This window comes from Aplidium turbinatum, chromosome 11, assembly GCF_918807975.1.
Source record: "Aplidium turbinatum chromosome 11, kaAplTurb1.1, whole genome shotgun sequence".
In the NCBI taxonomy this organism is placed as follows: Eukaryota; Metazoa; Chordata; class Ascidiacea; order Aplousobranchia; family Polyclinidae; genus Aplidium; species Aplidium turbinatum.
In genome coordinates this window covers 25395527-25420788 of record NC_137482.1, presented here as the reverse complement: position 1 = coordinate 25420788, position 25262 = coordinate 25395527, and the positions used below count along the sequence as shown (strand labels likewise).

Sequence of the window (25262 nt, the reverse complement as noted above, 5' to 3'; positions counted from 1 at the left end):
GGTAATTCCGGACAGTTAGGCACTGGAAATGTAGGCCTCATCTTGTGGCCATCTTAAAATAATTTTAGAAAATTGCTGTGTCATACTATTAACATATGCTTGAATGTCTTAAATTTGCATTGGGGTCGATTTAAAAGCAACACGTGAGCAATGGTAATTCGAAAACGGAAATTCTGTCCGGAATTACCCCGTTATGCCCTACAGTTTAAGTTTAAAATCAATAGGCATTCCGCTTTTACTTCTATTCCGCGTTTTTGCACCCTTCCTAAAAGTAGTTGCGTTTTTTTGCATGACGTCACACTTTTCGTGACGTCACTGACCAAGGCAGCCGATCCTTAACCAGCACCCAAAAATGCACTTCGGGTCAAAATTTAGTTAAAAAAAAAGAAAAAAAGAACGCTTCAGGGTAGTATCGAACTCATTCCCTCTAGAATAGAAAAGTATGCGTTGACGCTATGCGCTAAAAAAACGCGAAAACTTTACGGCGTAGCCTCAAGCGCAAACTATCCAAAAAAACGTGGCTGCAAGCGTTAGCGCAAACAAAAAGTATTGATTAGAATTTGCAGCGTATACATACATTTCTGCGAATTACCGTAGGTTGCATCTGTTCTACGTGATCGTTAATATTATTTGACTTAGCTTAATGAATGTGTGTATTTAATCATTAGCAACCAAACATATGCATAATTCTTACTTTGGACTGCAGCTACGTCTTTTCAATTGTTTTCTGGTCTCAGATTTCCATGTGGGTCTGTTTTGAGATTGCTTCAGTATAAAGGCTTGACTAGCAGGCAAATAAGCTTGCCGAATTGAGTTGTACCAGTTGTCACTATGACTAGATGACCCACTCATCAGGCTACACACACTGAACAGCATTTAATGAAAAAAAAAATCACCTATCATTTCTTCACTGTTGTGGAATTCAGTTTTTTTATTGTGTTGTGCTAGCATATACTGGTGCCAGGGTTGCCAGATGTAGCTAAAACTAGCCATTGTGGCTAATTTCTGGTGCGCTTGACTAGAAAAAAAATTGAGTTTTAGCCACATGCTTTTTGGCTAATTTACAAGGAGTTGGAGTATTAGTGGAACTGTTGAAGTTTTCAATGCTTTTATTATGTACTGGGCTTGGGAATAAACGCCTGAAGTTTAGTTCGCTGATTGGTTCCTTTTCCACTGCTGCACATCAAGTGTTAACAAGTAGGCTCTAATGCCTGTTTTTTATTTATTAGATGAAGTTTTGTTGCTGTTGTGAATTGAGAAATTTTTAATACAGTATTTGATTGCCATAATGAATAAGTCGAAGCCTAAAGCAGTTGTAATAAAAGCAAAACACAGAAAATACAATTAACTTTGAATTTTGGTAAAAATTGAATTTTGGTCAATGGTTGGAAAATACGAAAATTCTTTAGGAGAATCCAATCAATCATTTTATTTTTCGTCATTAACACATCCGGGACGAAAAAGATACTAACTCCAAAAATCGATATAGACCTACCAGCACGTTACCGAACGGGAAAAGGTGGCAAAACCTTGAAAGGTTTAAAACGTGCCTGAATGAAAAATTATTTAGTAGGCTATATATCAGTAGTTAGCACGGCCAGTGATGGGCATTATCGGCGATAATTTATCGTCGATAATTATCGGCGATAAATTTTTATCGCTTATCGTTATCGCTCAATTATTTTTTCAGTTATCGTTTATCATTATCGCCAAAGGCAATATTTGATTATCGCCGATAATTAATCGCCGATAAATTTTATTTCGGATCAAACACACAAGTGGAAAAACCATGAAAAGTAATATTTTTACTAGCCACCTAGTTAATGAAACTAAAATTAAAACCAGTTCTTCTTCAGAGCCTGAAGAGTATGTGCACAGGTCATTGTCAAGGGAAGGGGCACGCCCCCTTGCAGCGACGGCCCTGACAACACAATAATTTTTAGAGTTGCAAATTGCAATGCAATGAAATGCATGCAACAAGTCTCTTGCTGTTTTGCTGCAATCGACAATCGCGAGTGAATTTTACAATTAAAATCTAAGCGCACAGACAGTACAGATTCCTTTGAAGCGAAGCGAAAGAAATTGGCAAGTGGTTTATGAAAGTGTCGCAATACAATGTCGCAATTCCGCTTTTACATCGGAAACATGGTCTTTCGCGCCACCTCACGATCAACTATTTTATTCTTGTGTTTTTTTTTTTCATTGGAAGTGTTAGTTTTTAGTAATTGTCGTAAAAAAATAAAATCCCTCTCGTCAAAACATGAAACTTACTGTTTTAAGCGCATTAAATCTTTAGATGAGTAGGTTAACTAAAATTGCAAGAACTTGCCTTGAGACGTGCGGTTACGTCACAAACTCAGTTTAAAAGACAAAATTCACACACAATAACAACACAAGATCGGTTATAGACTATAAGATCGATTTTTTTCTAGCTTGGCAATATAACTTTAATCCAAAAATAATAACCAAATTCGTAAGTGCCATTTAACTTAAAAAGTTAACCCATTTGTGCCGAAAGTGAAAGTACTTAAAAAGAATTTTCGGAAAATTTAAATATTGCATAATTATGATGTAAAGAACATAGCCTATTACAATTATTTTTTTCCTAATTGTGTTTGTACTTTTTGAGAAAAAAAGCGTCCTATATAAGACGCTTGGGGTAAGCAATTTAACAAAAACAATGGGGTAAGCAATTTAACGTATTTGAGCACAACTTCACGCCTAGCCAAGCAGGTGCAAGAGAGAAACCTGGTCACAGCGGTAAACCATAATCTCTTCGTGGGAAAATTGTAACATAAGATTCCCGAATCCGTTCGTCTGCATGTAATGACCGAAAAAGAAACACTCCTTTGAAACGTCTATTCAAAATTGTATTTCTGTAAAATTAGCCACCTGGCTGTCAAAAATGGAATGCAACGCCGTACACCACTAAAACTTGTCACTACAGAACAGATTACTTGGATAAAAGACGGAAATTTTTGTCCAGTTGACAAGCACTAAGCAAAACAGTTAAACATGCGACCAACCTCTTCAAGCAACAATTTTAAAATGAATGACCAGAATAGATATCAATATCTCAAACTCACGTACGCAGTACTGTGACGTAATAGTGAAAGACATTGTCACGCAATTCAAACAGGTGTTCAAAGGTGATGATGCAATATTTCACATTTAAACAGGTTTGACACAAGTCTTATGAACGATGGTGCAATTTTGGCTCATTTTTAGGAAAAATTCCATGACGTAATACGCTAGGATTTAGTAGACCTGAACGGTTTTTATATGACGTTTGATTAGGTGAACAATTGTCTGGAACAAAACCCAATCAAGGAACCAAAGCCTAGAAATTCAATGTTCAAGGTAAATGTACGATGAAGTAACAAATTATCGTGTTAACTAATTACAGTAGCCTATACAGATACATTACTATAGCCTATTACAGATCCAACACGATTATTATTTGCTTGAACTTTGTCATACATTTACCTTGATCATTGAACACATTAGTTTTGTGGTCGTTGTGACACAATAAAGCAGCTGATCAAACGTTTCAGATGAAGAAAGCACCAGAGATCGTATTCCTGGGAGGCAACCAATTTGCTGTGGAGACTGCAGGTGAAATAAGAGCGGATTACCCTGATAAGAAGGTAACTCGATGAGTGATGGAAATGACATAATGCTGGTTGATATAATATGATGCCAATAGTGGGTGCATGTCTTAGGCTCTTCCTTGAAGCAACTCGCAATGATCTTTGTTTTGTATATTTCGAAATCCAACAACTAGACATCAATACTTACCTCATACAAGTGGTGACAATAGTCAACTTAGCAATGAAATCCTATCATGTTGATTTATTCTGATTTATTCTGGGCTTGTGCTATATTTGGCATGTGCTGTATTTTTGATGTGATGGTCCGAAATAAAAACAAACTAAAGTTGAAACAACTCGAGGTTTTGCCACCTTCTCCCTTTCACTGACGAGCTGCAAGGCGATATTGCTTATTGTAGCTAGTATAGCCTACCCAGCAAACATTGTACCGCAGCCCAACGGAGTGTGACAGTTGGTAAAATAGTGCTCCTCTGTTGACCCAACGTATCTTGCACCATTCGTCGCAGCTGGGCCAACTTATTTTAAAATCTTTGGGCCAACGTAAAAAAATTGAGGGGTTACCGTAGCTCGCCCGCAACTAATGACGTTGGCCCAACGTTCTGTACAACTGCACACCAACATTGGCAAGAACGACTTCCTAATTCTAAGTTTCTTTTGCATTTTCATTGTCCCATTACAATTGTACAAGGAATACCATGAAGCAAACAAACAATTCTTCGAAGGTAGCCTATCTTCAATTAAGATATTTCAAAAGTTGGTAAAACTACACTACCCTCAGCCACCGAACAACCGTCAGCCAACGTTGGGCCAAGGAAAAATGTTTACTGGGTACAGTGCCGGTTTTTGGGGTGTGCAAACCGTGCGATCGCACAGGGCCCGCAAATTAGGGGGCCCGCAATTTACTCAGAAAATAAGCGATTGTAGTGTATTGTGATGTACGGTTCCTATCAGAAAATGCAGTAATTTTTGTCATTTCCAATGGAAAAAATTCAATTCGATTCACCGGTATTTTTGTTGAACATGCTATTAGAATGCACCAAATTCAAAGTAATTTTTCAAAATTTTCTAGGGGGGCCCCCAGACCCCCGCCGCTGGGTGTCGCTTTCGGCGAACACGCCGTCAGGCTTCGCCCGCCGGCCGTCAAAAACCCCCTCCCCATTCAAAATACCTAGCTACGCTACTGAATTGGATACCAAGGTACTGAATACCTGTCATTGGGGCCAGCAAAGCATATTCCGCACAGGGCCCGAAATACCCTAAGACCGGCACTGATGGGTATACCCTACTCTTTTTTTTTCTTGTTAGTAGCCTACACGTTAATGACAAAAAATAGAATGAGTTAACATGATATGAGTTTTCTTATCTTTTTAATGTAGTAATCAAACTGTAGCCTAAGTGGCTTCTTTCTTACATGAAGTGAAACTTTTTCATTGACGAATTAAAATGATATTTACGCTCGTGCCAGTTGTAAAGTCTCTGCTAACGTTCTTGCCGGCTGCTATCATCCAGGTAGGTTACTGCAAGAATAATTAATTGATGATACAGGTAGTAGGCTAAACAATTAGGTGCAGCTTAATTGTTGTTTGTACCAAAGTGACTTACAGCCGACATTAGTTAAAAACGTAGCCTACATTACAAGTTCATGCACCCCTAGAAAGCAATCAACCTTAGAGAAGCTCATATGCTCTACCATTTACTTCGTTGCTTTTCAAGGTTTGTTTTTGCCTTGATATGAATAATGGTGTGATGTAGCCAGAGATGTAGGCTACGTAGGCTATACGCCACAAATTCTACGCCGCACACTTGCGGCGTAGACTTTTTGTTTGCGCTAACGCTTATACGGCCACATTTTTTTGGATAGTCGTCGCTTGAGGCTACGCCGTAAACTTTTCGCGTTTTTTTTTTTAACGCATAGCGTCAACGCATACTTTTTAAAGTCTTTTCGTTACAACACGCCAATAACTTCCAGCGCTGCAGTTGAAAGAATGTTTTCAATGGGCAAAGACATATTGAAACCAAAACGCAGCAAAATGTCAGATGAACACTTTCAGATGCTTGTGTTTCTTCTTGGAAATTCAAAATAAAACTTGTTTGTTTTGAGTGGTTTATACCGTGTGAATGTTTGGCACCTAGCAAACAAAATGAGTTTACGCTAGTGTATGCACTGACGCTGACGCCGCCAACTTTTTTTACAAGTTACGTTGACGCATACGGCGTATGGTTTTTCGAACGTTTGCGTTTACGCTGACGGCGTCGATATTTTTGTATGCGCCTACATCACTGGACGTAGCATATACCCAGAAAAATCTAAAGAAGAGGATACGACTGCTTTTACTACGTCTGACAATAGAAGGGCTTCCGTTTATCTCGTAAAAAATCTCTGTTTATGGTAAACTGACAATTGGCACCGATAGTAGTTTAATAAATCTTGTTATGATAACTTGCATTGCGCTATTAGCCTCAGACCTGGATATTTACTGCATGTTCATGGTCACCTATTAATTCAACTAGCCTACTACCCTATCCTATACTTGCTTTACATCTAGCCTACTGCAAAGGCTTTGTTAAGAAAAACATCTTAGGCTTAGGCTACTGGTAACTTTTCAACTGTTTTTTTAAATAAGCATTCTTTAAATATGCTCTATGCAGTGATGGGCATTATCGGCGATAATTTATCGGCGATAATTATCGGCGATAAATTTTTATCGCTTATCGTTATCGCTCAATTGTTTTTTCAGTTATCGTTTATCCTTATCGCCAGTGGTGGATTTCCAGAAGATTAGCTTCCGGAGCGCTAGTTTTTTACTTTCCAAATGCGCTAGGTGCAGTAGAAGAAGTTCAGAAATATGTCTTTATAAGACTTTGAAACAACACACTTGATGTACGGTACCGAAAACGTTGCTAAAGTAAGTATCATGGCCTATACATGGTACAGCGTTGTTCAATGCAAATATTCATATTTTAGTGAAACAATAATACAAAAAAATACAAGTTATAGCCTAGAAAAAAAAAGAAAAAATTTGTTTTTAGTTTTTTCCACTTTTGATTTTTCAAGTTATAGCCTACAATTTTTAAGACACTTATCGTATTCAAAATCATAAAACCTCTGGCGACTTCGGGTCTCAATTGCGGGGTTATGTCCATGGCGTAGGGGAAGGTCGGGTTAGTTGAGCCACTTTTTGCATTTTTGCAATTTTTTTTCATATGAGTTGGTTTTATTTCTTCATTCACAGTGGTCTACCTTCTGCGTATATTAAACAATATTTGTAGGAAGTACAAGCCTCATCGAACGACGACAACCGGGTCCACAGGTGTTTAAAAACTAGTAGTCAAATGGCTCAACTAACACCACGACAAGGGTTAGTTGAGCCATCATTTATTATTTTTGAAAACACAAATTTAACCACATTTCTTTTCCAAACCTTAGTTTATATTTAAAGTAATAATATCAATGTATAAAAACAGGTTAACAATAATTGTTCCAAGAGTTATTCGTAACTCAATGTGCAGATAAAATAATGAAGGTATTGCTACGGCATCCAAATAACACCATTTCATTATAGCTTGACCACGTTTATGACCTTTTGTTGAGTTTTATGTAGTTCAAAGAGATTTATTGGACCGTAAACAAACTTATCCAACGGCTGCAATCTATGTAAGGTGTGTGGAGGTATCATAAGCATTATAACACCCTTAATACACTGGCTCAACTAACACCGAAGGCAGTGGCTCAACTAACACCTTAACTATACCGCCATGAAAATGTTAAAACTACAGCAAAACTTCATGGCACACCATGCCGCTTTTTATTCAGAACGTAGCTTGTTTGGTAAGCTACCAAACAAATTAAATGAAACTGTCTCAGTAACCAAGTAAAAAAAATATTATTGGACATACCTCTATTTTCAAAATCTACTTTCGGTGCAAATAAGTAATACATTTAACACATATTTTACTCAAGTGGGACCTTCACTTGCAGCCAAAGTTCCAAAAACCACTTCTAATCCATTGTCCCTGATGAGAGGCAGACTTCTCAATTCCCTGCACCTAGCAAATACTGATGAAATGGAAATTTTAAGCATTGTCAACAGCTTAGATAACAAAAAAGCAACTGGTCCAGATGGCATCACTATTAAAACAATAAAAAGATTGAAGTATGTCATAAGCCCAATCTTAGCTTCTATAATAAATGAATCTATGACAATTGGTAAATTCCCTGATAGCTATAAAATTGCAAGGGTGATACCCCTTCATAAAGGGGGAGTAAAAAACAAAGTTAATCAATTCAGGCCTATTTCCATCTTAACATGTTTCTCCAAAATCTTTGAAAAAATCATTCATAAAAGGTTAGTAAATTTTTTTGAAAAATTCAATGTTTTGTCCCAACAACAGTTTGGTTTCAGAGGTGGACATTCAACCACATTAGCTGCTACGGATATTTATGAACAATTACTACAAAATTGCGATGATGGTTTTACTACATGTAGTATCTTTATTGACCTTGCCAAAGCATTTGACACTGTTGACCATGAAATCCTTTTAAAGAAACTGGATTACTATGGCATTAGAGGAAATGCCTATAATTTATTAAAGTCTTACTTAAATCACCGTTACCAGTTTGTGCAGATTGGTACTACAAATTCTAAATATGAAGAAATCAAATGTGGTGTACCCCAAGGCTCAGTTCTTGGTCCACTGTTGTTCATTATCTACATTAATGACCTTAATCACGCTTCTGAATTTGAGACTCGTTTGTTTGCTGATGATACACTACTATGTATTAAGGATAAAAGCCCTACTAGATTGCAAGAAAAAGTGAATTCTAACCTCCTAATGATTCAAAACTGGATGCATACAAACAAGTTAACAATTAATGTAAGCAAAACCAAATACATGTTGTTTGGGTCAAAGTTTGTTCGAGAAAATTTAAATCTAGAAATAAATTTTCAAAATACCAGTTTGCAACGCACAAACACCTACAAATACTTAGGAATAACATTTGATGAGTCGTTATCATGGAAACAGCACATCAATATAATCTCAACAAAACTTTCTCAAAGCTGTGGTGCTCTATATCGATTAAGAAAGTGCGTAAATTCCCAGACATTAAAAGCAGTTTACTATGCTCTAGTTCACTCCCACCTAATGTATGGTATCATCTGTTGGGGTCGTGCTTCTAAAACGGAACTGTATCCTTTAAATCTGATACACAATCGCATAATTCGCTGTTTAGAACTTCACCAAGATTAAGGACAGAATTCCCACCAAATCTCTGTTCAATAAAAGCAACTTGCTACAAGTCGAAGACATGTTTTTAATAGAAGTATGTAAGTTTGTTTATAAAAGCAATAAAGGACATCTACCAGCAATTTTTTCTGAGTACTTTCGTCCTTGTAATGAAACTCATAACTATAATACCAGAGGTGCTAAGAAAGATATACTTTTTAAACCAAGAATGCATACAAAGCTTGGTCAACGCTCAATTAAATTTCTTGGAACAAACACTTGGAACAAATTACCGGAACAGCTAAGAAAAATTCAAACAATTAGTATGTTTTCTAAAAAATTAAAACTGCACTTAATGTCTGGGTATAAATTAAGTAACTGATATAGTGCCATCAAACTGTTTTTACTTATTCTCACCGTATCTCGCTAATTACTGTATATTCGCTTTTTCCTTACCAGTATCCTATGCTGTGTTGTATGTATAGCCTATGCCATTTTGTATTTCTGCATCGCTTCTTGTATTCCTGTTTTATATTGTACTGTTAAATTTCGTGTGTGTATTGTTTTTTATTTTGTAATGTATACAATATATATTTGCGTTCAACTCCGACACCGTTCCATGTCAAATAAGCTATGACACCACACGGGTGTGGCAGACTTGATGACCAGTTCGGTCCTTCTGCCACTCCCATCATCGTCAGCAAACATTAAAACAACCTAGTTTACATTGTAATCTTGTATTGTTTTTTCCACATGTGCTGTTGATGCAAATAAATGAACTTCTCTCTCTTATACCCTACGTGACATTCTTTAGACTTCTTTAAGCTTCTGCTTGTTGACATTTATTGCAACTTGACAGAACAATGTGACATTACGTAACCTTTTCGATGTTACTAGACCGAAACAACCTTCTATAAATAGTGGTGTAGTTTGCGTAATGATTATTATTGAGTTGATTATGTGATTATTATGGGAGTTGTATTAAGACGAGTTGATTATGAGAGTCGTGTTATGAGTTGTGGATTGGTAGTTCGTGCAGAAATTATTGTTGATTGAGAGTTGAAGAAATCGAATACAAGTAGATGAGAATTGGTGCTGATATAAATTGTGTTCGAAATTAGAGTTATTTGAGAAGCCGTTCGTTAAAGTCCTTCAAGAAGTTAGATTATCATTTCACTAGTGGAACCTTTCGACCTTTAATTGACTGCTTTTCGGTTATAACCCATTAAAATACGTCATTGAACCTTTCCAAGTCTTTTTCCTGGTAAGAGATAGAAAGAAACCGTGACACATTACTTTATGTTACAAATCAAAGATTTCAATTTTAAAGCTATTTTTGGGAAAGTAGAATAAAAACCGACTTTCTGACGTTTTTTGATCTCAAACACTTTATTTCAATAAATTTGTTGGGTAAAAGTTTAATTTCTATACGCATAATACACATGGCTATTATCTTGTAAAATATCTTGACTCTGTGATTTTCATAGCTCTCGTTATTAGCGATTAATTACCACGGGGCTAAGATAGCCTGTGACGTGCTTTCCGCGTAAGAAAACAGCTCCTATTAAGATAAGGGTTAAAAAAATATCTCCCTTTTTTTTATTTGTAATCAATATTTCATTGTAATCAGAGTCATGGGAAAACCATGAGTCCTAATAGACTGTTGATTAACGTTTGCATTTCTAAGTTAAGCCTTGATCAACAATCTGCTGTCTCAAAAGAATAAGGTTGAACAAAACCAACATCGTCTTATTTGAACGATTTATCTCATTTACATGTCTTTTTATAGTCGAAAACTTTGTGCGATATCGTTTGAAATTTCAAACGATGCACCAGTGCGCTGGGACGTACAGTTTGAGAATCACTGTAACACACAAATAAAACACAAACGACTTTTAAGTTTTGTAGTTCATCAATTATACTGCAAACTCGGAAACTTTCACGGACCCTTTGGTGTTTGCAAACCCCCAGTTGAGAACCACTGGCCTAAAATGTTGAGACTGTGCAATGTTTTAACCTTAGAATCCATTAAAAATGCCAAATGCGTAAATTTGATATTAAATCTGCCAATATGGCAATCCTGTTTGAATCTCATCTTGTCCGGTCTCATTTGGCTACCTGTCCTGATGCCATTATAGCGACGTCTACGGGTGATGCAACAATTGAACTGAGAACAAAACAGATTATATAATAAATTATAAAATTATCAATTAAAACTAATATTATTTTTACAAAGGTATTACATCTTAAAAAAGTCATTTTTTTTAAACCATATAAAATTTACACCAAAATAGCACATTTTTATTCAATAAAAGCCGTAATTATTATCATTGCACGCCGGGGTAAGATAAAGAGGTTGATTGTAATGGTGGAAGAGAGCAATAAAAGGTGATATAAAAATAGTCAAATATCTTTGTTTGTTCTTTGTAATTAGCAAAGCTATTGTAACAATGTCGTGATGCAATACTTTTGATTCGTCACCTCGTTCAATTTCAGTTCCCCTGGACAACGTATCAACGCAACTAAATGCGATGGACTTTTCAAATGCTCGAATGGTGATGATGAATGTGGAGCTGGATGCCCATGTGAGTTGCAGACATTGACAATTTCAACACAAATTCAAAATTAAACTTATTTGTTTATTAAATTATCATTGAAATCGTATATTCCTTTTTGAATGAATGTTTGTTCAAGTAAGCAAAAAATCATTAACTTGATAAACATTGTTCTGCCTAAGCAATGCTCCGCTAGACCAGATGTCTAAAAGTCTTACTTCATGTTATGACGTGATGATTAGAAAAGCTTCTTGCAGAGCTTAATCCTGGCAGTTTCGCATATTTGTAGAGCAGTGCTTCCCAACCGGTAGGTCGTGACCCATTGGTGGGTCGCGAAGCTACTGTATTTCAGATGGGGGAAGCACTGTTGTAGAGGCTTTGAATCACTGACGCAGGCCCGGTCACCGAGATTGACAGAATAAGTTTTGGATTGTTGAAGTCTTCTTGCGGGTTGTGCTACAGTAGTTTAAGATCACAACCGAGAACGTCTGCTCCTACAAATATGTTAAGCCGAACAAACTCAACGTTTTCTTTGTAAAACGTTTGCATTTTTTGATTTTTTTTTTTTAAGAACCTGCTGCACAATTTCAATGAAATATCGTACAAGTAGTTTCATTATTTCGTTATAGCTGATCTTTCCTTACTGAAAAAAGTTAAGGCATGGCTACCTGGAAATATTGCCTGATGTCACATTTAGTAGGTTTTTGCAATCGTTGCTGTCAGACTGAAATTTTCTAAAAATCAGATTTTTTTAAAAAAAATTTTGACCCGTGACAATATGAAAGCTTTTTGTTGCCTTGCGTGTTGATGTATTGGATGTTACCTTTGCATCTGCAACACACAAACTGGTGTGCGTATTATCACGTGACCTTCAAGTTGACCTCGTTGCGCAATCTGTGTTACCTTTCGTTCTGTCAGTTCAGTTGCTATTTGTCTCGCCAGGTGAACTTTGTATTAGCCCGAATCAAACTCAATAAATCCCTGATTGTGTCTTTGGTTAAATAGAGACGACAGCAATCAACATGGTGGCAGCGAGGATTATTATGAAATGCTAAATTGATTAAGTTCAGAAGACAAGCAACTACAATGAGCATAGACGCGAGAAAACCATCATTGTTGGATATACACAATGCAAATGTGGCGCAAAGCTTCCCAGATTGGAAATATGATGTAGAAATCTACATGATAGCCAGTGGAGCGTCCAAGAAAAGTCAGGACGTTCAAACTGCCACAATACTTAACTTTGCAGATCTTTATGTAATTAAAGTTGCTAAGCAATTTACATACTTAAGTGAAGAAGACAAAAAGAATCCACAAGTCCTGCTAGACAAGCTACAAAATTTTTGTACGTAAACAGAAAGCGAACTCGTTCACACACGAAGATTCTGGGAAACCAAAGTAAGTGAACCCTTTAACTTTTTCTTGACTGAATTGCGAAAAAAAGCAGATCTATACAATTTTGCCAACTTCACCGAACGTATGATTCGCGATAATATTGGTATGTAAAAAGTTACAAAGTATCTTACACAGAGAAGAAAATCTAAATTTGGATGCAACAATCAAAATTTGCCGCAATTTTGAATTAAATCACCGAATTGTCGAAGAAGCCGACTATTCTGAAACAAGTGTGCACGAGCTTGATCGCAGAAGCGAGGAATACGAATACAACAAAAGCGCAAATAGTCACATTGTTGCTGAATGTAAATTTTGTGGTCGAAAACATCGAAAAGGCAAATTCCTTTGTCCACGTATGGAAAAACTTGTATTCACTGCTGTTCCAGACAATTGTTCACCTAACCAAACGTCATATAAAAACCGTTCAGGTCTACTGAATCTTAGCGTATTACGTCATGGAATTTTTCCTAAAAATGAGCCAAAATTGCACCATCGTTCGTAAGACTTGTGTCAAACCTGTTTAAACATGAAATATTGCATCATCACCTTTGAACACCTGTTTGAATTGCGTGACAATGTCTTTCACTATTACGTCACAGTACTGCGTACGTGAGTTTGAGATATTGATATCTATTCTGGTCATTCGTGAAATGGTTGCTTGAGAGTTAGTCGCACATTTAACTGTTTGCTTAGTGCTTGCTAGCTGGACAAAAATTCCGTCTTTATCCAAGTAATCTGTTCTGTAGTGACAAGTTTTAGTGGTGTACGGCGTTGCATCCCATTTTCGACAGCCAGGTGGCTAATTTTACAGAAATACAATTTTGAATAGACGTTTCAAAGGAGTGTTTCTTTTTCGGTCATTACATACAGACGAACGGATTCGGGAATCTTATGTTACAATTTTCCCACAAAGAGATTATGGTTTACCGCTGTGACCATAAAAAATAAAAGACGTGACTTGTTAGCTGGTAGGCCAAGAAGCACTTGAAGCACATAAAAAATAAAGACGTTGTTGTCAGTTGGAACTTAGAAGCACAAAAAGAATAAAGACGTTACTCTGTCTAGTGTTTGGTACAGAAGCAAAGAAATAATAAAAGAAGATCTTGTTGGTTGGTAGTCTACAGAAGCAAAAGATTAAAGCCGTTTTCTTCTCAGTTGGTGCAGAAGAACTTCAAGTTAAAAATTAAAGGCGTTTCTTTGTTGGTTCTGAAGAAAAAACAACATTGACATTCATTGGCAAGAAAAAAGATTAAAGACAATCGATCTGTGCTTGAAGATTCAAGTGGAAGAATCCAAGCAAGTTTTGTGGAATTTTAGGACTTCATTTATATACCCCAACAACCACGGTATTGTGCATTTAAATTCTTTTTGTATTTTTTACGGTCATTGCAGTTAACCCTATTTCCTGTGGGGGGGGTCGGTGGGGACTTGGTACTTTTCAAAGCAATATCATTAAAGAACTACGCGATCCACAGCTTTAAAATTTCTTGACTTTTCCTAAAAATTATTCAAGTATTTATTCCGCTTTGAATGACGTTGCTATTGTCTATAGTTTTAGAGATATGGCATGATTTTCATAACATACTCTGATATTTTAGCTAGCTACTAGCTAGCCCTTTTGTTTTCAAATTATAGGGATTAATAGGATTACTGAGCGCCGCCGTGTGTGGAACTGCGACGCAGATATCTCATGAGTTGGCTTTGTTGTAAAGCATTCAACCGTGATGATTCCGCCTTTTGTTTGCAAACTCGAGTTTTGAGTTGCTTTGATTAATCTTTTAATTACATCTGAGTTGCTTTGAAATTATCAGAGAGCATCCGATAAGCTAGGCTAAAAAAAATGTAATTTTAGGTTGTTTTCTATGGCGAATACATTTTGTTTCTAACTTATAACAAGAAGCAGTAGGAAAATTCTTGCCAAAACTCTGTTTATCTCATAAAACAAACAGACTGATGTGGTAAGTTTCTTGATTTCTTGTCGGAAAGCAAGGAGTGCGTTCTTGAGCCGCCAATAAACTTTTGCATGTACCTGTACACTTATATTCACATGAATATTTATGGATGTTGTGAAAATGTTTTATGAAAACGAGAGATTGATGGATACTGAAAAGAACTTGACACAGACTATCGAAACTGATTGGCTTTTGTGGAAAAACACACGCAGCTAAATTACTGTGCTTTGACAAGCATTGTGCATATTGTATCATCACTGAATCTTTACCTAAATGGTAATTTTGCAGTTGCTTGAGAGATTACAAAATTATTTTTTTATACGAGGATTGAAAAGTTTTGATATATCTCAGCAGAAACACTATTAGGACCAACTCAATAATTTCAAACTTTTCATTGAAATGTTGGTCTTCAAAAGCTTATTTTCACAAAACGGTGTAGGCCTATATTTTTTTCTGCATAAATTTGGACGTTTGTGTCATTTGGAGCAAAGTTGTTTGTTGGGTTGAAAGAATCTGAAATCAATGCCTCGTTTTTGTAACGTATCGTAACGTAATCTATCAGTCAGCGCTTTTGTGCCTTTTTGTTTTCGAATACATCTCTGTGACAAAAGATTGGCTTTTGTAATGACGCCATCAACCATAGAGTTGTATTCTCTGACTGCATCTCAAACGCTATACGATACTCAGCAATTTTTCTAAAGCATTGTTACACAAAATGCATATCTGACAAAAGAAGTGAAATATGTTGAATTGAATTATATTTTATACGGATCGTTTTCCTTGTCCTTGAAAAAAAGAAAGAACGATTTTTATCGTTTGGCATAAAAATATGTATATTGAGGTTCACCTTGGTTTGCATAATGAAAATCACCCCAAAGAATTGGTTGAAGTGATTTTCGCAGCTATTTGATCCTTCGCGATGATATCAATTATAGTTTCTATCAGATGAAACCTGTTCAAACTATTTTTTTTAAAAACTATGGTTCATTCAAGAATATTTTGCTTTGTAAATATAGCTTACTTCATTTTTGTGTTTTTACTTCGACTTTTTCACAAGCAAGACTTTACACAAAACAAGTTATTTGCAACGTGAGTTGATTGACCATAGTAGCCTAAATGGACCAGAAAGCTGTGGCCTAAACTTGATTACTTTTTATCAAAATGTTTGCACATTGGAAACAGCAATCACTTTGTTTTAAATCAGCAAATCACTTTTTGTCATTGGTTCAACGTCTGCAGACGTCTAAAATAATATTCGACAAAATTGCTTTTTTTCTGGGTCTTCGGTTCGGAAAAACATCATTATGATGTATTGTGACGAATGTGACGTGGTCTATCAGCCAGCAGTAGTTTATGCGTCTTTTGTTTTTGGATGTGTGTCAATTACAAAAGATGGCTTTTGCAGTAACGCCATCAACGCGCAAACTGCATCTAAAATGTTATTTCAAAATTTGAAAAGAAAGAAATCTTCTAATGCGTAATAAATAACTTGACACAAAATGCATGTCCAACAAATTAGAAAAAAAAATGTAGAAAACGTTATTTTGCAAATCTAGTTAACAACATGAAAAAAAAACACTTCAATCATTTTGACACAAACGTGCATTTTTAAAATATCAATAACGTTCAATTTTGCCCAAGGAAAAAGTCAACACGTTAGTGATTTTTTGTTTTTTTACGACAATAGCACTCGGCCTGAAATAGATTATTTTTCTATTTTTCGTATCGTTATGCCACGACTTTGAGTTTGTCACGCAGAACGGGAGTTCCATTTGGCAAACGACCTCTTCGAAAGCCTACCAACACGATTTGACTAAACGATTATTATCACTACATTTTGTCACAACTGTTTGCAAAATTGTTTCATTCAAAGTGATCATTGTTGGTAAGTATTGAAACATTTCACTTTGGAATGCATCGTGACATAGTTTATCAGTCAGGAGTTTTAGACGCTCTTTGTTTTTGGAGTGCATGATGGCCTAAAATGGAACAAGCTCCTATCGAAGCAAGTCACTACCATTGGATAGGTTGTTGTTCAAATACCACGTGACGCCATTAGGCTACCTTACTTTTCTGTATTCAACCGCTACCCAGACAGCAGCAAATCAGACACTTTTTACATCGATTCAAAGTCTTTAGACGTTGAAATAATGTTAAAAACGAATAAATAGCTTCCTGAGATGTGCTGTGAAATACAAAGTATTTCTTGATCATGCATAACCAAATTCGACAGTGTGAATGTGAAAAAAAATTTGCTTGATTTAGTTCCAATATCAAGTAATGACATTACGTTTGAAAAAGTGTAGACTATAAACATGTGGCTCAAAAAGAACTTGAAATATTTTTTTTGTGGTGATTTTGTCTCATTCTCTGCAAATGTTGAAACAAAGCAAATTTTTGTTACAATGCCTCCGGCAAAACAACAAGCAAACGCGAGTCGGACGCCAATTACGATTTCATTGAAGCGTGGACGACGTCTCCGCGTAAGAGATTAAAATCTACACAATGGAATTAACCCGTCACACTCACTTATAAGTTAATTACGAAGCAATTTCTCAAGTCAAATAAAAAAATATGACCAACCATCAAATTATTTGATTTTTCAAGTTGCGCTGTTGAACAAATTGCAAAAGAGTTTCGATGTTATGTTGTCAGATAAAGTATCTACACCATGTGAAAATTTGATTGATCTATCTTGCGTAGTTTTGAAGTTACACGAGCTCAAAGTGATAGTGTCGAACCGACCCCCCGTCCGCAAGTCAACTGGCCAAAATACGTCACAGGAAAAAGGGTTAAGTTTTTTATAACTACTGTAATAATTTTGTGTGTTTGTGTAACTTAATTTTTTAATTGTTAATTTAGCCCCAACATTTAATATGTCCACACTCGGTGGCGACAAGGACTCGACTGCCGTAGACTCGACTGAGTTTAATCCTGATGATGTTCTTTGCGGTCGGGCAGGCCATTCTGGAGAGGGACCCGGTAACGATGAGGCTAAGTCAGTTCGAGAGGCCCGGCATCTTAGAAGGGATATTTTGACTCAACTTGGGGAACTTTCTGTAGCCCTAGGTTCTTTGAGTGATAAGCAGGAACTGTTAATTTTTCGATCTCACTTAGGCCTATCTACTTTGGAAGAGGATTTACGGCATTTCCAAGCTTTTTTTAGTAAAATTTTTAACTCTGCGATCTTGGCAGAACTTCGTGAGAGGGTAGATCCCGAATTTAACTCGTTAAAAAATAACTTCGAACAAAAAGTAACTAAGTTCTCAGATATGTTGGATGCTGACATACATCCTGAGGATAGCGCCTCAAATGTAAGCACTAGGATGTCTAGGACTTCGTCTCGGATAGTTGCACAAATTAACCTACAGCTAAGACGAGAGGAGCTCCAGAACCAAGCTGAGGCCGAAGCGAGAGCTGCTGAGGCCGCCGCGAGAGCCGAAGCTAGAGCTGCTGAGTTCGCACTCAAAGGCGCTCAATTAAGGGCTGAACAACGTAAAGAGGTAGTTTTAGCTGAATATCGTTCAGAGTTGGGCTCCCGGCGTAGTTCTAAGAAGGGCTCTTCTAGCCATTCCAGAAGTGAACATCAATCGCAGTTTAATTTACATAACCTTTTCCAGACGCCTGTTCAGTCCGTGAGTGGACCAGTGCAATCCACACGTTTCCCAGCTGTTTCATGAGGTCTCGGGGCCGCGGCTAAGGATCTTCCGAAGGATCTAAAGCTAAAGCCTGCGAATTTTAGCCGAACTCTTCCCCCAGAGCGTACAGGTCACGGGGCCGCTGATAGCAGTAATGCTTTGCCCCCTTCACAGTTTTCTGCGCCGTTAGTTTTTGATCGCCCAGCTACACGTAATTTGGGTGGTTGTGAGAGGCGTATCGCGTCTCCTGATTTTAACGTTTGTGAGGATCGTGATCGGGCTGTGCACGTGACTGAGCCCCCTCAGCCCCTTAAGGGATATAGCTTGTCTTCTCCCGCTAAATCGAGTTCTCAACAACAGGATAGCTTTTTACAATACCAAAATAGTAGGACGTTTTTCGATAAGGCGGCGTTGATTGGTTACGATGGTAATAATATGCCATTTATCTTCTTTAAAAATCGTGTTACGGCCTTAATGGCAGCTTCGCCCTTTAAAGGAACTCGTTTGACTTTGTTACAAGCAGCTTGTGTTAGAACAGCTGCGCAAACGATTGCTAATTTGGTTTCTGACACCACTGGCTTGTCAGAGGAAGACAGGATAGAAATGTCGTTAGGTCGCTTGTCTCAACGTTTTGGAGTTCGTGGAGGTCTTTTCGCCGAACCGGAAATTAGAAAGTATCGCTATGGTAGCAAATTGACTTCGATCTTTTCTAGTGATTTGAAAGAGTTTAAAGATGAATTATCGCAGTGTCTGCTTTACGCGCAAGCTTATGGTCAGCGTGACAAATTGGAAGGACGTTTTGTTTTGGATTTGGCTAAGCGACTCCCGTTTGACGCTAAGCAGCGTTATCTTGACTTTTTAGGTGATCAGTATGGTGGCACTGATGAGCCTACTTTTCAGAGTTTGTTCGATTTTGTAGTACGGGAGGAAACGCGCAAGTCGACTGATTTTAGCATTATGCTAATGGGCGATTCTGGTGAGTCGCAGCATTTTAAAAAGTTTGGCAAAGGAAAATTGCCTTCTTGTCCGGTTAGGCAGACGTCGGTAAAACCCCATCATAATGTGATTTCAGGGAGTTCGCAGTACTCGACTGCTGTTGGCGCACCGCGCGGTGGTGTGGCCAGACGTAGTGACATACCCGCATGTTTTTATTGTTCGTCACGTGGTCAAGTTGAATATCATTTTTTGTCTAATTGTAAAGAATTTTTGCGCTTGACACCTAAAGGTCGGAGAGATGTTATTGTAAAAGCTGGCAAATGCTTGAATTGTTTGCGCCAGCATATGGTTAGGGATTGCGTTCATGCAAACAACTGTCGTAAGTGTGGGCCTAACAACGATAGGAAACACTATTTTCTTCTGCATGATTTTTATGTGACGTCACGTGATTCTCTGGATTCGGTCAGCAAAGAGGATGCTGGTGCCAGAGTTCCTGTCCGTAATGTTAAGATTGGAAATGTTAAAGCAGCTTTTAACCACATTACTGCTGCTTGTGTTTTGAATCCAATAACTGGCAAATCGAAGTTGGTGTATTGTCAGCATGATCCTGGTTCGCAGTTGACGTTTGTTTCGAGTGATTTGGTGTGCGAACTTGGCGTTAAACCGTATGATAAAGCGTCGTTTAAAATGGACACTCTGGCTGGTCAGAAACCTACTTGTGCTAACCTTGTTAAACTCAACATCCAGTCGTTAGAGACGGATGAACTGTTTTGTGATATAACTTCGGTGGTTAACCCAGCTTGGGCTGACGATGTTAAAACTTTACCGCATAAACAAGATTTAAGTGCTTTCCGTCATTTTCATGGCGTGAATATGTTTCATTTGAATGATTGTAGTACTGTAGATGTACTGATTGGCAACGACAACGCTTATTTGATGTGGGCAAAAGAAGAACGTGTTGGTGAAAATCGTAGTGAACCGCATGCTTTACTCACTCCTCTCGGTTGGTTGGCTTGTGGTGGTAAGTCACCCTTAGATGAAAGCGTTGATAATGTGTGCAGAGTGCAGACGTCTTCAGAGTCGGATGTCATCTCTGGCTTTCAGCGTAAAATTGAGTCTCGTGATATGAGTCTCGTGATATTGAGTCTCGTGATTGAGTCTCCGTTTTTTCATTTATTCCGTCCAACTGAAGGGCATGCCTAAATCGTGGTGTGCTCGTTTTTAGTTTGGTTTAAGCTGGTAGGTTATGAATATGGAAGACAAAGTTGTGACTAATATCAGTCTGTCAGATAGGCTAGACCGAGCAGATTTTTAATTTTCAAAATTCTGTTGATTGGATGAAGTGTCAATCTGCTATTGCCTGGAGTGGTCATTTTCTAGGCCTTAGGGTACCAGTACGGTAGGCTATGTTGGAGGGAAATAGTTAATTTTATTATAAACTGACGGTCCAAGTTTATTCATAATAAAAACATACTTGAGTTTAGTACTAATCAGCTGGAAGCAGCGAATGACCAACGAGATTAGTAGGCTAACACTGGGGGAGCAAGTCTTTTAGGCGCAGACAGTTAGGCGCCGGTCAAATAGACGCGCACACTGTGGCGTCTGGATATTTAGGTGCGGAGCACTGTGGCGCCCGTTTATTTAGGTGCTATTCCTAGTAAAGTCTGCAGATTGTATCAGCTTGGCAGGTAGGGCAATGCTTTTCACACAAAATGTTATATTGAACAAAAAAATACCGTATGTCATGGCTTCTGTGAGTGAAGCTGCTTATGCCGGCAATGCTTTTACCACAAAATGTTATATTGAACAGAAAAATATATTGTATTTTAATGCGCGTGTTCGGCATTTATTTGTTGTTACTCCAGGTTTGCGTCGGCGAACGTTTTATCAATAAATTATTCAAGTTTTCGAACATTACTGAGTTCACTTTTAGTTAAGTCAAATAATAACTACACTAAACATCAGTAAAAAATATACCGTAGCCTATATTCAAGCGGGTGGTAGGCTTGAGTGAAGAGTAACTTAGTTTTCTGTCAAAACCCTGACTAGGTTTAATAACGAGCAAAGTCGCACCATTATGCTTGCAACTTGTAACCAGGGTTCACATGCCCTATAGAAGTGTATTCATGTAGCAGAGCGTTGTCTCATACGTACTCGCAACACGACCAATCCATCCGAGTAGAAGTAATTGCGAAAGATAACAGATTAAGTAAAGGTCCATCTGGCTGCAACCTGTGTTCAGGATAAATAGCAAATGTCCTGTGGAGATGAGCTAAAATCAAGAGTAGTAGAGCGTTGTCTCGCACCTCATATCCACACGCGCATTAACAAAACAACATATTTTTCTGTTCAATATAACATTTTGTGTGAAAAGCATTGCCCTACCTGCTAAGCTGATAAAATCTGCAGACTTTACTAGGAATAGCACCTAAATAAACGGGCGCCACAGTGCTCCGCACCTAAATATCCAGACGCCACAGTGTGCGCGTCTATTTGACCGGCGCCTAACTGTCTGCGCCTAAAAGACGTGGACCCAACACTGGTAGGTAGGCTAACAATACACAATTACACATCATTTCTACTCGTGCCAATGTATGATATAATGCTACCAAGTCTTTTTCATATCTCATTGTGCTTATATCTGAAACTAAGTACTTGTGCTTGAATGTTATAGGTCATTCAAATTGTTTAGCAATATGGGGTTTACCTGTTGCGTTCCTAATTGTAATACTGGTTATCGTTTATCTCAAAGTAATAGACCAAAAGAGTCACTTTTTCGATTACCTCGCAATCAAGATGCAATTCAAGTTTGGATTAAAGCTATTCCTAGAGAACAATATGCAGTCACTTCCTCCAGTAGAGTTTGTGCAAAACATTTTTATGATTCAGACTTTATAACAAGTACTACCGATGTCCGAGAAAGAAGAGTTGCAAAAAGAGAATTGTTGCAACTGAAAAAGCTTCGCCTAAAGCCGTCAGCTGTACCAAGAATATTTCCTGGTTTACCTGGTTATCTGACAAAGCAACCGCCACCTAAAAGATCCACTTCTACATCTACAGCGTCTGCAAGACTGAAAAAGGAAAATGATTTAAGAACTAAACGAACAATTTAGACTCGTTTAATGATTTGAAAAAAGTGGTGAATGCACTAGATGAAATCTTCTTTGTTGTTGCTGTCTCCGTTGACAATGATGTTTGCAACAGGTATTTATGTCTGCATGAATTGGTTGTGATGAGAGCTGGGTAATGATATTTTTGACATGCTTTAATTTGTCACTAGACCCAGGGTAGTTCCCAGTGCCGTTAAAGGGTAATGGTTTGCGCATGTGCGCCCCTATTTGACCGGCGCCTAACTGTCTGCACCTAAAAAAACGTCGACCCTTGTAAGTTGGGTGTACTTTTATGCAGTTTGAATGTATATATATACAAATTTATTGGACAAAAGGTGTAATTTTATTGGTGGTAATGCTTTGCTTCACATAGTTCAAATTAACTAACAATGTACATACTCTTTTATTTAGAAAAATGTTTATGGATATGTGCGGGAACAACAAATTGTCAAGTTGCATTGTGCATCCTACAAGGAAAGAAAAGCATTTGTACCTATTATTTGACTTCACACACAATTTTAAAAATATTTTCAATAATTTTCTGAATAGAAAAAGAATGCACTTTCCCCCTGTTGGTGAAGATCATAGACACATCTTTGGTGAAAAATGCACTGCTCATTTTGAGCATATAAAACGCTTGTATGCTCTTGAGGAACACAAGCCTCTGAAGGCTGCATTTGCACTGAGGAAAGCATCGCTAAATCCCAGCAGCATAGCACGTACATCACCTGGCAACATGCTTTAAGTAAGTAAAGTTGTAAAATATGGTATTAATGACACAAACCCATCTGTGAATTGAGTATAGAACTCACTGCCTTGTAATGCATACACTTAAATGGTGCTCAGCTGGTGTAGTTTCTGTCTTGTATGCAGAAAGGTTTTGTCCGGATGATATGAGCATTGAGCACAACAACATTTTAAAATAGCATTTGAAATTGGTCGGTTATGACATCACAAAGACATATATAAAAGAAAGTAATAATATGCTAGTAATTTAGGTTAGCACTATTACTGGAAACTGTGTACGAAATTAAAGTCATAGAATAAAAAATACTGAATAAGACTATTTTTGCCAGCCGCAAGCCAACGATGGCCTTTGCTATTTTCAGGTGTGTTCTGTGAATCAACTGCGCAGTGCGCATGCCTTGGAGTTGTATGCTGAAAGCAATGCTGGGTTCCTGGAAACATCAAGATTTGTGAAATTCATATCTAAAATTTGGAAAATCATGTTCGTTAAATCACCATTTAAGGGTATGTCATGTCACTATACTGATATCGCAAATTTTACATATATTTAAAGCAGACTTCGTACAACCAACAGCAACAGCTTTTCTGCAAAGTTTACAGAAGTTAGTGGAAGAAGTTAAAAACAGTGAACCAGCATATTTGGATCAATCTTATTGGTGCATACGACGACCCTAAAGCTGTTCTAAAGTTTATTATGCTTCCTGTCCACAACATTACTTGTGAAGATTTTCTGTTTTTTTTTCAATCAAATTAGATCATGAGCAAGTGGTAGAATCACTATCACCAGCAACTATTCCAACACATTAATAGCCAAATTCAGGACTTGTAGACTACATGAGGAAACATTTGCTGCTGATAGCGGTTCGACATGTTACTTTCCAGGCGTCGCACTCTCTTATAAACGGTTACATATTAATGCAATGTTATTGATGACATTTTTTCTTTTTTGTTTGTGAAATGCTCACTTAACTCACTGCATTGTGTGTTTTGAAGGTGTAGCAAAAACGGATGACATGTGCTTGCCAAGGAAATTTCCTAAAGAAGGAGAGGATCAACCTCCCATCATGTGCTACCTTGCAGCTGCAGTTGATATATTTGTGAAGTGGCAACAATCTGGAAATGCTGGTCTCACTGAGCAAACATTCTTGGCATACATTCAAACGATGACAGCAGTGCCCGAACTTGCTCAGTATTTGCATGACAGTTTGGGATTGATGTAGATTCTTCAGTGCCAACAGAGTTGTGCTTCGCTGTAACGACAATGGCTGTTCAGCATTACGATGTCATACTCAGCAATCCTTCTGCTAAAAAGAAAATGCTCACTCTACCAAACTCACGCTCTGCTTTTAATCGAGCCGTTAAAAATGCAGCAGAGACGTCATTCGGTTTGCAGGCTGATGTGGCTTGTTCAAAAGGCCACTGCAATTTCAAGTTGATTGGAAAAACTTCGTTTAATTGTTTTGCCAAAAATGAACTAAAACGTTTGAACGCTCCCAGGCGCGAGGAACCCGCGAAGATGGCTCGAACAGTACGCAAGCTTACGAGTGGTGGTTCACGCAAGACTGCAAATACTTGAATTTGTGTCATTGCCTAATTGTGGTTACAGTGTAAAGTTATGATATCTGATTGTCCAGTGATATTTATTGGTATTATTTTTGTTTGTGTACATAGCCTAGTAGCCAAGTTTATGAACAATAAGCCATTAGTCGTTTTTGTTTCTTTTGTGGATTCTACATGTAGCTTAATGAATTGGTTATAACTTACAATATTAATAATTTTGTCATCAACATAAGATTGACAATAATGTACACATACAACTTTTGTGAAACAACAAATAAAACAGCCAGTGCAAAACAAACATTTTCTCGTGTAGTAACACCGCATTGTGCAATTCATTGTAGGCAACATGGCTAGCCCTTCAGTTGGACGGACGAATTTTGAGTTTCGCATCCCGTTAGTGTCTAGGTATCCCTGAACCTAGTTCACATTGTAATCTTGTATTGTTTTTTCCACATGTGCTGTTGATGCAAATAAAAGAACTTCTCTCTCTCAAAAAACTCAACTTTTTAACTTCAGCACCACATATAATATC

General features: G+C 37.5%; 2 protein-coding genes and 1 long non-coding RNA gene across 5 annotated transcripts in view; 2 read left to right on the top strand and 1 right to left on the bottom strand.

Annotated features, from left to right (window-relative positions):
* The window catches only part of LOC145780009 (uncharacterized), a 375170-nt gene that overhangs the window by 61503 nt on the left and 288405 nt on the right, over positions 1-25262 (bottom strand). For 2 of the 3 annotated variants that reach the window (XM_082591709.1, XM_082591708.1), the window contains exon 1: positions 695-944. The exons of the other annotated variant lie outside the window; for it this stretch is intronic. Coding sequence is in view for 1 of the 2 variants with exons in the window: in XM_082591708.1 (XP_082447834.1) it covers positions 695-876 (182 nt within the window). In the remaining variant the exon portion in view is untranslated. Of the gene's footprint in view, positions 1-694; positions 945-25262 lie in introns of those variants that run through there. 3 annotated transcript variants of the gene reach the window in all.
* LOC145780356 (uncharacterized) lies at positions 22010-22426 on the top strand. Its single transcript, XM_082592057.1, has one exon. The coding sequence runs from the start codon at positions 22010-22012 to the stop codon at positions 22424-22426; it is 417 nt and encodes a 138-aa protein (XP_082448183.1).
* LOC145779396 (uncharacterized) lies at positions 23335-25112 on the top strand. Its single transcript, XR_014290550.1, has 2 exons — positions 23335-23674; positions 24164-25112. It is a non-coding gene; the product is annotated as an uncharacterized LOC145779396 (long non-coding RNA).